This window comes from Theropithecus gelada, chromosome 14, assembly GCF_003255815.1.
Source record: "Theropithecus gelada isolate Dixy chromosome 14, Tgel_1.0, whole genome shotgun sequence".
Lineage (NCBI taxonomy): Eukaryota > Metazoa > Chordata > Mammalia > Primates > Cercopithecidae > Theropithecus > Theropithecus gelada.
The window spans coordinates 109,332,768-109,346,096 of record NC_037682.1 but is presented as its reverse complement, the minus strand read 5'-3'; the positions used below and the strand labels follow the sequence as shown (position 1 = coordinate 109,346,096).

The 13,329-nt window shown below is 56.0% G+C and overlaps 1 protein-coding gene across 3 annotated transcripts; it reads left to right on the top strand.

The window, feature by feature from the left end:
• The first annotated feature begins 369 nt into the window (after positions 1-369).
• FXYD2 (FXYD domain containing ion transport regulator 2) lies at positions 370-8,173 on the top strand. Of its 3 annotated transcripts, none has more exons than XM_025355530.1 (6): positions 370-461; positions 5,627-5,665; positions 5,864-5,938; positions 7,359-7,395; positions 7,558-7,588; positions 7,882-8,173. In XM_025355530.1, the coding sequence occupies exons 1-5, from the start codon at positions 443-445 to the stop codon at positions 7,580-7,582; spliced, it is 195 nt and encodes a 64-aa protein (XP_025211315.1). In that variant the 5' UTR covers positions 370-442; the 3' UTR covers positions 7,583-7,588; positions 7,882-8,173. The 3 variants fall into 3 exon arrangements, with proteins under 3 accessions (XP_025211315.1, XP_025211314.1, XP_025211313.1); XM_025355529.1 differs by lacking the exon at positions 370-461 and adding an exon at positions 3,623-3,707; XM_025355528.1 differs by lacking the exons at positions 370-461; positions 7,359-7,395; positions 7,558-7,588; positions 7,882-8,173 and adding an exon at positions 3,623-3,707 and having other exon boundaries at positions 5,627-6,179.
• Positions 8,174-13,329: the final 5,156 nt, after the last annotated feature.

The window sequence follows — 13,329 nt, the reverse complement described above, 5'->3', positions numbered from 1 at the left end:
CCATCCAATGCCCCTGAAGGTCTCCCTCAGCTGCCACCAGCCCAGGGACCTGGGGAAGACTGGGTTCCTTGATTCCTCCTGGCTCCTGTACCCTTTTCGGGCACCCTGGGCCGGCTGCGGCATGGAGCCTCTCGAGGGAGAGGGCCAGGGCTGGGGCTGTGGTTGGCTCTGCTGCATCTGACGGCCTCTCCATCTCCAGGTGCCAGGTGGAGGTCAGAGAATCTCCCCTGGCTTTCACGTGGATCCCTTGCCCCAACCTGCCCTAGCAAGTGGGCACGAGGTAAGGGCTCCCTTGCCAGCCCCTCCTCCCTGCCTGTGTCTCTTCCTGTTTGTGGGCTCACCTGAGGTGCGAAGGGAGGGAGTGCCACTCTCCATCCAGGCCCCGGGCAAGCGGCACTTCCCTGCTCTCCTGCACTCCCGGAGACAGCCAGCAGCTCCTGCTATGGACAGGTGGTACCTGGGTGAGTCCTCTGAACCCCATTCCTCCTCCTGCTCAGGCTCTGACACAGGTGCCAGCCCCGTCCCTTTCAAGTGCACCCACAAGCTCCCCAGAAGTGCAGGAAAGGCAGAAGGGAAGAGAGGCAGAATGTCCCAAAGAGAGCATCTCCGTATGGAGTCGCGGGCCTGCCGTGAAACGTGGCAGAGCATCTCTGAGCTGCGAGGGCAGGGAAGGCAGCTTGTCCAACCACCTCATTTACTTGTCTGTCCATCCGTCCTTCAGAGATGCAGGAACTCAGAAGCCAGACAGCTGGCTTCAAATCTTGGTTCCCCTACTTTCTGGCCATCTGACCTCAGGCAAGTTATTTAATTTTTCTGGCCCTCAGTTTCTTCCTCTATGAAATGGGGTGATAATAATGCCGTCCTTACCTTGTAAGAGTCATTGTGATGATTAAAGAATTAATTTCTGGCCAGGTGCAGTGGCTCATGCCTATAATCCCAGCACTTTGGGAAGCCAAGGTGGGTGGATCATCTGAAGTCAGGAGTTCAAGACCAGCCTGACCAACATGGTGAAACCCCGTCTCTACTAAAAATACAAAATTAGCTGGGCATGGTGGCGCATGCCTGTAATCCCAGCTACTCAGGAGACTGAGGCAGGAGAGTCACTTGAACCAGGGAGGCGGAGGTTGCAGTGAGTCAAGATCACGCCATTGCACTCCAGCCTGGGCGACAATAGCAAAACTCCGTCTCAAAAAAAAACACAAAAATTAATTTCTGTAAAGTGTTTGAAACGGTGCCTTGCACACAGAGTTTAAAAATGCAACTAGCTTCCAACTATTGTTTCCTATTCATCTATCTATTGATCAATCTATCTTCCCTATCTATCTATCTATCTATCTATCTATCTATCCATCCATCTATAAGTGCCTCCCCAGGCACCTCCTCCCTCTGCAGTGGGAGCCCTTCCATCCACACTGCAGCTCTGCTTGTGACCAGGGTAAATATTACCTGGCACTGTTAATGTTTAATGCCCCCACCTCATCCCCGGCCACCCCGCCGAGGAGCAAAGACAGCAGGAAGAGGCAAGAGGAGACAGTCCATTTGGAAATGATTGGGTTGTCAACAGATAGATAGACAGACAGACAGATAGATAGACAGACAGATAGATAGACAGATGAATTTATTTAACTTCCCACTTATTTTTACACTCTTATTATTCCCGAAGAATCCACGGAGGCTTACAAACATAGACAAAACCCAGTAAGACGACACATTCCTGTATAGTAAAGGGAGCACCTTGTCTTGTGTGGAGATGGCAGTAGCTTTGGTAGCACACCTTCGAGGGTCTGGTCTGGGCTTTCTACCTCCGGTTTGCCATTAACTGTGTGTTTCAGGCAAGTCCCTTCACCTTCCTGCCCTCGGTTTTTCTGGTGTACCCAGTGGGGATCATGACACTGCCCTGGCCACCTCCAGGGACTATTGTGGAAAGCAAAGGAGCAGCCTCAGTTTCTTTATCTGTAAAACGGCGCTAGCAGGAACTAAGTGATGCAGTGCATGCCAAGAACCTGGCGCATGGCCCATCTTCCCCAAACGCTGGCTCTGCTGGGATGTTTGCACAGATATATATTCCTTGGCTCTGGAAGCAGAAGGAAGCTGCACACCTGATCCTCAGGGCCATGACATTCTCTCCAGCTCACTCATTCGTGCCCATTTTCACTGGAGAGTGGCTGGCTTTTCCATGTCCCACAGCAAACATTTGCCAAAAGCTAATGCCTGTTATTTCTTCAATCAGCACACATATAACAGTAACAATGATGCCACTCACTGTGTGCCAGGCCCCAGGATACGCTCTTTGCATGCATTATCTCACTTCCCCTCACAACCACCTTAGGAGCTGGGTACTGTGCCCATTTTACAGATGGGGAGACTGAGGCACAGAGAGGTGAAGTAATTGACTGAGACCACTGAGGGCCAGGGTGTGAACTCAAGTGTCAAGCCCTGCCCCTCCTTGGGGAGGATTCATAGATAGAGTGGCTCCCTTCAGGAGGGCTCAAGCACCCCTGGTGGCCGCTGGCCACCGACCTTGGCTGTTTGGGGGCATTGGGCTTCAGCCTCTTCTGGAGGCCAATTCAATGGACTAGAACTTAATGAGGATTCCACAGTACCCACGACTACCCAGCACAGGAGTCCCGGGGTGAAGGAGGTCACAGTGGAGTCGGGAGGCTGCCTGCGAGGTGTGGAAAGCAGCTGCCTCCTGCAGCAAGAGGCCTGACTGTCATTCTCCACTTCCCCCACACTGGCTCTGTGACCCTGGGCGAGGCCCCCACCTCTCTGTGCCTTAGACACCTGCCTCATCAGTAAAAAGGGAAACATAAAGCTTAAGGAGATAACAATGAGGAAAGTGCTTGGTAAACCATAAAAGCAGGGGATTCTCCCTGCGATGAAAGTCTTGCCCCGTCCTTAAGGATCCTGCATGCGCCATGGTAAACTGGCGAGGAAACAATCCGAGAGCCAGGCCAAATGGTGGTAGGAAGAAGTACTGGGGCGGCAGGGAAGGAGAAATTAGTTGGGGATGACTGGGGCCCTTCCGACTGAGGTGTGACCTGCAGGGTGCAGGTTGATGGATGAATAGGAAGACAGATGAAGAGCCCTTCTGGAGGATCTACTGCTGGTGGGCTTTGGGGGTGCTCCAGGGATGTGGTGGGGGAGCAGTGGGCCAGGCTTCTAGGGACCACTGCAGGAAAGCCTCCAGCGCCACATAAGGAACAGCAGCTGCAGCGGTGGCATCCACGGTGGCTGGTGCGGTGGGCCCTGCCTGGGCTGGGGGCCCTGTGGGACCCCTGACGCTGCCCCCGGAAGCTCCCAAGTACAGTGTACACTGAAGAGATTGTACAATTTCCACTTTCCTGTTCCCACCGCCCCAGCTGTGGCTTCCCCAGCTGGCAGAACAGCACCACCGATGACCCATCCCAGCCCTTCTCTTTGGAAATTTCCTTTGGGAGGGTTTAGAAACTCAGCCAGCTCCTCCCTGCCCCTGCCTCCCCATGCGCCTCCTCACCCTGCCGCAGGAGCCCCTCCATCCACACTGCCGCTTTTCTTGTGACCAGGGTAAATATTACCTGACACTGTTAATGTTTAATGCCCCCGCCTCGTCCCCGGCCACCCCGCGGAGGCAGCCAGACACTCTCCAAAAAGCAGAGACAGCAGGAAGAAGGGAGTGGAGACAGCCCATTCAGCTGGGGAAATGACTGGGTTGTCGATGGACGGTGGTGAGTGTGCTGGTGTGTGTGCCCGGGCGTGTGTGAGGCTGGGTGGCTCTGACTGGCCTGCCTTTGCAGGGTCAGCTGGACTCTACCCTTCCCTCTTCTGCCACCTCAGCCTTTCAGAGTACCCAGCCCCACTTCCTGTCGGCCTCCTCTCTAAGAAAATTTGCAACTTAAAAGAGAACCCTGCTTTAACCCCAAAGAAAGATAACTTGAGTGGCAGAACGGCAGCAGATAGAAGATGGAGAGCTGAGCGTCCCTCCTCGGCCTCCTGGCACACACCCGCCCTGAGTTCAATGCATCTTGCTAGACCATCTGAACTTGGGCAGGAGGCAGACGGGGTCCATCTGGCTGGGGAAGGAGCAGGCCCCTCTGGTCAGCCTTCCTAGGCTGGATTTGGGGTGAGAGCCCCCCAAGTTCAAGTCACACACCTCAAAGGCTTCCTGTCACAGGAACTGACTCAGACCTGGAAACCAAGAGGGGCACTTGCTGACAGAGGTGGGTTTTGAGCCAGATGCAGAAAGGGGAGGGTGCTGGGCAGAGAGGGTCTCGGCAAGTGGTTCAGGGCCAGGTGACCATGGAGGAGGAGGTTTCCTAGGGTGTGTGGGGAAGCCTTGACTTGGGTCTAGCTGTTGCTCTGACACTTTAATCCACATATGATCTTGAACAAGGCCTGAACCTAATCTGGGATGACAGCGCAGACGCTGGGTCCCTCATGGTCTCCCTGAGCACCCAGCACCTCAGGCCCGTCAGGATGGGCACTGACTCTTCCTGGCCTGTCCTTTCCTGGCCCAGGGACTGGCTGCTGGGGACAGCTGGGCTTGCCAGACCCTGAGTCTCACCACTGCCCAGGGGCACAGTTTGCCACAGCCTGGAAGGCGCTGACTTGCGCATTCCTTCCTCCTGGGCTCTACTTCCCTGGTACAAGAAGGGGCTCCAGCAGGGCAGGAAAGAGTAGTGGCCCTCAGATGTGGCAGAAGCGTCCCGGCCAGGCCACCTTCTGGCTGTGCGGGGTAAGTGTACTCGGTTGCAGGGCACCACTGTAAGACCTGCCTGCTGAGCAGCTCCAAATCCGGGGGAGGCCACTGGAGGCAGGGGCAGGAACTTGCCTCTGATGGGCTCCTTCTCTCCTGCCATTGAGAGGCGGCAGAGCAAAGGGCTTATGCACCTCCATTCTCAGCCCCCTGCTGCCTGGGTTCAAACCCCAGCTCGACTCCTGACTTGCTCTATAACTGTGGGGGAATTACTTCTCTGTACTTCCATCCTCTTGTGGATTACACCAGAATGACATTGACGCCTCATAAGGTTGCCATAATGGTTAGATGAGTTAGGCTCTTGTTAGCTTTTGCCCGGTGCCTGACCAGCACTATATATTAATGTTTCTTAGCTAGATCTGCTTCCCCTGAGGATGGTAACGTAGGACAGGAGGTCTGACTCAGCTATCGTTAGGACTTTGGACAAGTCTACACATTGGGCTCAGCTTCCTCCTTCTGTCTGATAAACTTTAAGGTTCTGTTTTATTTATTCATGCATTTCACAAATACCTGCTAAGCACCTGATAGCCAAATGGTCCTGTGGAGAGAGGCCTCTGGGAGTCTAATGGGAGAGGCCTCTCCTGGCCTTTTCTACCATGGTAGGAATCAAGGAGCAGGAGATCGTCTCCCTTCCGGAGTGGTCAGAGGCCCCCCAGACAGCACAGATCCCCCTCTGACACTCGGTATCTGGGCCCCAGTTGATTGTGTCTGAAGCCACCTAGAGCAGAAGCCTGCTGGCAATGGTTTTAGCAACACTCTGTTCCCAGCCTCCCCTCGCCCGCTTGGACCCTTCGGGGTCCTCTGGGAAGGGAAGGACAGGGAATTCCAGCTGTTCCTGTGGCTGGCCCACCATTGGTGACTCCTCTCATCCTACCTCTGGCTCTCTCCTAGGCGGCAGCCCCAAAGGGGATGTGGACCCATTCTACTATGGTAAGCCTGGGACCCTGTTCACCCTTCCTGAGCCCTCAGGACCCCTCCCACCAAGCAGCGGCCTCTCCCAGTCCCAGGTCCATGCTCTGTGCCCCTTATCTCCCCCCGTGACCACGGGCTGCTGCGGGCGGGCTGCGGGGAGAGATGGCTGCTGGGAGAGACCACCCATCCCACTCTTCTTGCCCTCTCTTTCCCGAGACTATGAGACTGTCCGCAATGGGGGCCTGATCTTCGCCGGGCTGGCCTTCATCGTGGGACTCCTCATCCTCCTCAGTAAGTGGGGTGGCCTCCAGGGAAGGGGTGCTGGCCGGGGCACGTCTATTCTCAAAGCCGCTGAGCAGGCTGGCTTTCCGGAGTCCCCAAGGAAGGGGTGAGCCTCCCCACCACGCACACCCCCTGCAGGATGTGGGAACAGGTGCCCGGTGGGGTGCCAGGCTCTGGGAGCACAGTGTAAGGTTCCCGCTTGCTCAAGTGCACCCTCCAGTGGGCCCGGAAGGAACCTTGGAGGTGAGAGTGAACCTGCGGGGTAACTGGAGGGCCAGGCAGGGGCACTAGGCCCCCCACTGCTAACCATGGTCCCAAACTCATCCGTTAAATAGGGATGATCCCACCTGCCTCACAAGAGGAGGGCTAGCATCCAAAGACACAGCAGTCAGGACAGCGCTCTAAGAATGGTCCAGTGCAGACTCGGAGTGTTCTGGGGGAGACAAGGAGACTTATGTATCCTCAAGCCCCGAGGGGCACACAGCAGGAGCTTAATAACTGCACATTGACTTGTTTTGGTCCAACCCAAAGAAAAACACACAGAAAACACAACCCATGGAAAGAAGATACAGGAAGCACACCTGTGGGCTCTGGAATTCCATGCACTTGTGCCACTGCACCCCACCCGAAGGCTTGGACACAGTCCTGTGGGTCTCCCCATTTTCCCGTGTTGCCCATGGCAGCTCCCGGAGGGCGGTGCGGGGTGGTAGCTGAGCACATAGGCACAGGAGGCAAGTGGCCTAAGCAAGGGGCTCTGCTTTGGACTTGCTGCCATCCTTCTCCAGGTGTTCACCGGGCAACTGTGCTGGGGGCACCCTGATGGCCCAGTGTCTGCTGCTGCTCTCGATATGCCAACAACCCACCGTGGATCTGCTCCAGTAAACATTTGCTGACTGACTGACTTAGGTTCTTGAATGCCTGTGATTCAGCCTTACATAAAAAGAAAGAAGGCTGGGCACGGTGGCTCATGCCTGTAATGCCGGCATATTAGGAGGCCAAGGCAAGAGGATCTCCTGAGACCAGGAGTTTAAGACCAGCCTGGTCAATACAGTGAGATCCGATCTATAAAAAAAGCTTTTTAAAAAAATCAGCTGGGCATGGTGGCATGTGCCTATAGTCCCAACTACTTGGGAGGCTGAGGCAAGAGGATTGCTTGAGCCCAGGAGTTTGAGGCTGCAGTGAGCTATGCACCACTGCACTCCAGCCTGGGTGACAGAGTAAGACCCTGTCTCAAAAAATAAAATAAAATAAAATAAAATAAAATAAAATAAAATAAAATAAAATGGGACAGTCAAACGTGGCCTCCAAGACTGACCCTGCAGTCTTGACTGGCAGGAGGGAGGTAGGAGAGACTGGAAGAATTTTGAGTCTTCCAGGGTCTCCTTGGAAAACGAGTCCATGGAAACAAATCTCCTTTTCTCTTTTCAAGGCAGAAGATTCCGCTGTGGGGCCAATAAGAAGCGCAGGTGAGGGCTGCCCGGGGTGACCGATGAGGGGCTCTGGGCTGGGGAAGAGGTGTGGGCTGAGGATTTTGTCTCTGCCACTGTGGAGGGGTCCCCAGCCTCAGGGATCCCTAGACCCACCCCTCCCCCGGTCCTCTCACCTGTTGCTTTTCCTTCCCCCACCAGGCAAATCACTGAAGATGAGCTGTAACAGCAGGTATGCGAGGAGGGCCCGGGGAAGGTGGCGGGAGGGGAGGGCAGGCTTAGGGGCAACCGTGAAGAATTCTGGCTCCTGGACTGGGTAGGGGAGAATTTTAGGGTCACCCACACATCAGCCAGGTGGTCTGTCACCTATGGTGTGTTTCAGATGATTGCCAAGGGCCTGGCGTGCAGTGTGTGCCACAGGAGATCACAGAGGAGCCCTGGAGAAAAGTGAGATGGACAAGGAGGAAATAAAACCCCAACCTCTGCTGCAACCTGCCCAGCCCCAACCTGCCTTTGTCTTCTCAGCCTCGGCAGTGCCACCCACTGCACAGGGGCCAGCTGGGAAGCCAGGCCCTGCCTCTGCTACCTCCCCTTCTTCCCTGGGCTGTAGACCTTTGTCCCCGTCACTGCCAGTGCTTGAGCAGAAGGAAGCTCCAGACTCAATGTGACCCCCAGATGGTATCGCCACCTCCTGCCCCTTGCCACCTCATGCTCATAATAAAGTTAGCGTCAGAGACCGCTGTTCTCTCGCCTGCCTGCCTATCTGCCTCCTCTGTCACCACCAGCCTCTCCAAGTTCAAGTACAAATACAGCCGGGTCTCATTTGTTTTTTCAAGTAATTGTTCAGGCACCTGTCTGCCTGTAAAAGCAAGAAGTTCAGTGTTGTCATCTGTAGGCCACTCCTTGTACCCCCTGAACTGGCAGGAGCCCTGGGGACAGAGGCCTCAGCCTGGCTTTTATGCACCTGGGATGTCTGAAAGGCCCAGGGGGTCAAAGCCACGGCCCTGTTGGATACCCACGAGGCCTCTGCCCCAGGCGCCAGGCGCTGCTGCTGGGATCCTGGAAGCAACCCTGCCTAGGAGTTGCTGTGGAGAGGCCCCAGGCTACCAAGATGAGCCTGTGTGTGGTCACATTCCTGTGCTCTGCCATTTTCCACATGTACACCCCTGGGCCAGGGTGGGTGGGTCCAAGGGGCCTGCTGCTGGGCCTTCGCACATGTCCTGAAGGAGCCAGCCCTCTTCCCAGTCCCCTCCTGGTACTGAGCTCAGGCCACCTCTTTCCACTCTTGGGGCCACCTATTTGGAGGCTTGGTTAATTCCAGGGCCTGGGGCCAGGGAACAGATGGTGAGAGTGAGACCATCGACACACTTGCTCTAGTCCCCGTCCATGCAGGCAGGGACCCACTCAGGGCAGCCTCAGCCTGAGATGCTGCCAGGTCGCTCTGCCCACCAGTGCCCAACTCCTAATGCCCATGCCCCCTTTGCTATGAGTCCAAGGCTGAGGTCATGGAGGGAGGCCTCTGGGAGCTTCTGCACTCAGGAAGGAGCCCCCTTTCCTCTCCCTCCCCTCAGAGGCCTCTAAGGCTGGAGGGATTGTGGGATTCTGGCACCACCTAGCGTCTGGCTTCCTCATCTGGGCCTGCAAGCTTTTGAGGGAGGGGAGAGGAGAACTGGCAGGAGAATCAAGCTACTGCAGCAGGAAATGAACAGGGCATGTTTGGGGGCCAGAGGCAGGATGGATCCCGCTCCACCTGGGAATTAAGCTGTTTGTCTTAATCCACTTCCCCCAGTCCCTGATAACCACCAACTCTCCTAAAAACACAGAAGGCTTGAGCAGGGAAGGGTCCTTAGAGAGCAAAACAGACCATCTTCAATTTACAGAAGGGGAAACTGAGGCTCCAAGAGAGGCCGTGGCTTGTCCAGAGTGACATGGCCAGCCTGAGTCAGAGCCAGAGGTAAAATTCAGGTCTCTGGCTCCCCTTCCAGAGCTCTTCCCACCATACGAACATCCAAAGGACGGGGAGTAGTTGGTGGGGCAGGGAGGTGGACTCCCCACTGACTGCCTGGGGGTTTGGAGAGTGAAGGGGAAACAGAGAAGGTCTGGGGTTGGGGGGAGAAACTCCAGAGGAGACCAGGAGCCACACAGAGGAAGGCCTGGTGACTTACAACTTAGCACCAAGTCCTTATGATACCCCACTCCAAATGTGGACTCATTGGTGTCGGCCAAACCCTTAAACGGAATGCAGTTTTTCTATGCAGGAGATAGAGGCACACACTTGAGCTCTCCCTCGAGGTTGGGAGAAATGAACACGAATGGGGCAGGTCCAGCCAGGGGGACTTTCAGGAGAAGGGGGCTCCCAAAGCCTCTTGGACGCAGCAGCAAGGCACAGAGGAAGAGGGATATTCCAGACCTGTGGCCCACATAAGAGCACTAGAGAAAAGTCAAGTTTCTAGAATGTTCCATACAGAGGACAATCCAGCCTGCCACCCTCAAAGGGAAATTTCACCTGCTCTGGATGAGTCACTTCCTTTCGCTGACCCTGCCTCAAGTCCTCCCTCCTTATGAAATGTGAGGCTTTATCAGGTCTGAACCTGAGGGGCTTTTCAAACCAACACGTACCCAGATTCCCCCAGCCTGGTTGAATATGAGGCTTGGGGGGTGGCCTCTGCAGGCCGAGGCTTAATGAGCCCCATGGCCCCAGGTGGCATTCAGAGGCCTGGGACTTGCTTCCTAGCCAGGACTCTTGTGAACATTTCCCTTCCCTCTCCAGAAAGGTCACGTGGGCTGGCAGTTACTGAACTTTCGCTTCACTTTGGGATTTTCCACAATTCAGACCTGCATTGAGTCACAAAGATGCACCAAGCCTGGGAAATGACTGGGTGAATTACTCTTAATCACACAACTCCGACCACGACAGCCTCCGTCTGAGGGCGCAATTCCCTTTCTGACCACCAGAGGGAGCATGTGGCTTGCGCCGAATCCCCTCCAATTGCGTGTTTTCAACTCAACCTTTCCAAGGGCCTTTGCCGGGAGGAGGGGCTCCTGGCTCCTGAATGGTCCGTCTGGTGGCCTGATTTCCTAGGAAAGCCCTCAGCTCTTCTCATTCCGCTTGTTCACCCCCCCAGGTACAGCACTTGCCCCACTCTGGGGTAATTCTTGGCTGTGGAGTCTTAAGTGCTCATTCCTTCCCAGAGGCAGAGACCCCACGTGATCTACATATCTTCCCCAAAGCCTGGGGAACGGCGACGCCTCTAACCCTGTAGTCTGAGTAAATCAACGACAGTAGGACATGGGGAGGGGCAGAGAAGTCAAGCAGGGACGTTTGTGGGGAGGGAGGGGAAAGAGGCTTTGCCTGAGTAGCTCTTCTCACCCCAGCTGCAGTGAGTCTGATTCAACTGATGGGACGTCGGTGGTGGTTCTGCCTCCCCAGGTGAACTCAAAGTGGAGCAAAAGGTGACAGTCACGGCTTAGTAGGTGAGCATGGCCAGGCGAGGGTGAGGGGAACGCAGGAGGTGGAGCAGGTGAGGGCCCAAGGGAAACTGGACTTGTTTCACGTTCTGGGGAGAGGACAGGTAGCTCTGCCCCGCCAGCCCCTGGGAGAGCAGTTCCAGAGCCCCCAGGCCCAGAGGTGCTGGCCTTGGGCAATGGGGTTGCAGGGTCTCTGCTAAGTCCGCTGAGTCCTGGCCTTCCTCACAGTACCCATGAACAGGAAGAGCTGGGCAGGAAGCCCAGGGAGGGCCAGGAGAAATAGCCTGTGAGCCAGCAGCCAGTCCCACCCCTATCCCTTGCTAAAGCGTCCACTGCCCAAACCCACCCAGCCTCTGCACAGCTCCAAAGAGCCCTGTGGGCATGGGGGCAGAAGGGCTTCTGCTGGGTTCTGGCAGGCCCTCCCTGACGGGGTGGCCTGGACTTCCCCATCAGAGGAAGTAGAGCCTCAGATAGGCCAGTCTCTAGCTCCTACAGGCTGATCTCCTGTCCAGGGTGAGGGTGCCGCTGGCATAGGCCTCCAGTTTTTCTAAATGCTTTGGGACATCAGGGGAAATCTCCACCCCGCCCCAGCAATTCTGAACTCTCTCTTGTACAGGGAGCAAGGAAGGGGTGCTCCAAAGAACTGAGCGTCTCCACTGGTGCTGCCTCTAGTGAAGGAAGTGGGCTGCCTAGACAGACAGGGCTGGGAGTGGAGGGCGTGAGGGGTGTTGTGTGAAGAAAGGCGCAGGGCAGGGGGTGGTGTAGAGTCTCCTCCCAGGCTCTCCCGGCTTCAACCCTCCCTCTGCTCGGCACGGCAGGGGCTGCTCCGGGGAAGGTTAGTCGCCTCCCTGTTGATCCGTGGCCCCAGGCAGCTGAGCTCTGAACTGCAATTCAGCAAGGGCCTCTGGGGCCGGTAATCTGTGCCTCACCAAGCGCCCATTCTTCATTCCTCACAGGCTGCCTGACAAATGCCTGGGCAGCGGAGATCAGAGGCAAATGCCACGGCAGCTCGGCCCTGTTGTCAGAGCGAGTCACTGGCTGGGAAGATGGATTGGGCCTGGGCCTCAGAGCTAGGGCCACAGCAGCCTCCTTCCAGGACATGGGGAGGGCAGTGTTGAGCCCAGGGCTGCCCTGGGAGAGCCACAGAGGGGCCCGAGTGTCCTAGCCTTGGAAGAAACCCGGGGCTCAGACTCAGTGCCCGCTCCCAGGTCTGGCTGCAGGAGGAGCCACAGGCTGCAGACACTTCATAGTTTGCCGTTGAGTGATTGAGGACTTGGGAAGAAATCCGGTTTACAACTTCGAACCTTCATTCCCAGAGCTTCAACCTGACACTGGAGGGGCAAAGAAGGTGGCATTGGGAGGCCGAGGGAGGGGTCTCCCCCAGGCGTGGATGGACCTCATGTCTAGAATGGACTGGGACGAGCTGTGTTCAGGAGTGACAGCTCCCCAAGCCCTGTTTTGGCAGATTTGATTTTCAGTTTGTAGGCATGGGGCCTCAGATGTGAAGGGAAGCTCAGAATTCAGGGAGGTTCGGGGTCCCCTGGCAGGGCAGGGGACCAGGGCAGGGCATCCACCAGGGGACCCCGAATCTCCCTGAATTCTGAGCTTCCCTTCACAGGGTACAGGTGAGACCAGGTCAGGAACACTCCTAAAACAGTGGAGGCCCAGCCTGGCCTGTCCCGCTCCTATGGGCTTGCTGGGCTACCTGCTGTCACCCTGAGTGACACCCCGAAGTTCCTCAGCCCCAGGAGGCCTCCAGTCACCATGGCTGCTACTGTCTCTAGATGTCTAAACTTGGTTCCCTTTTCAAGAAATGCTCACTGTCACTTCCCCAAAGGGCTTCTTTGGTGTCACTGAGAGGAATTCCCCCGGTGAGCAGGGCAGCAGGGAGGGGAGAAGAGGGGAACGTCCTGAGCTGGGGAAGCACTTTGTGGCCCCGGAAGCCCTGCCTGCAGCTCTGCACAGACCACACTGTGGAAGATGGAAAATTGGCTTCACTGCCAGCTCTGCTCTTGGCCTGCTGTGTGACCTTGGGAAGGCCCTGGTCTGTCTCTGGACTTGGCTTTGGAAAAAACAGACACAAGACAAAAGTCCCAAGCTTCAGCTCACACGTCAAGGAGCTGTAACTTTTCAGGGGAAGGGGTAAGGGGAGAGCTGTGGCTGACCCCGTTGTTCCCTCCCGCCCCTTGGATAGCTGTTCTTAGAGAAAAGCTGGGTACACCCCCACAGTCCCTGCAAATACATGCTTGGCGTCCTCCTGTCAGTGAACACAGAGGCGCCCAGCAAATGATGAAGGCAGACAAAAAGACACACTTGACAAAGCAAAGGAGATGAGGCTGGCTTGGCCCCGAGCCAGGAGCACGCTGAATTCTCTTGTGGTCTCTGTTTCCTGAATGGCCCATCAATCAGTAACCGAGTGCGTGCCAAACCCAGCCCACACAGGAGCCCGGTGTCCTCTGCTCTGCAGTAAATACTACTTCAGGCCTTATGTCCGAGGACCATATG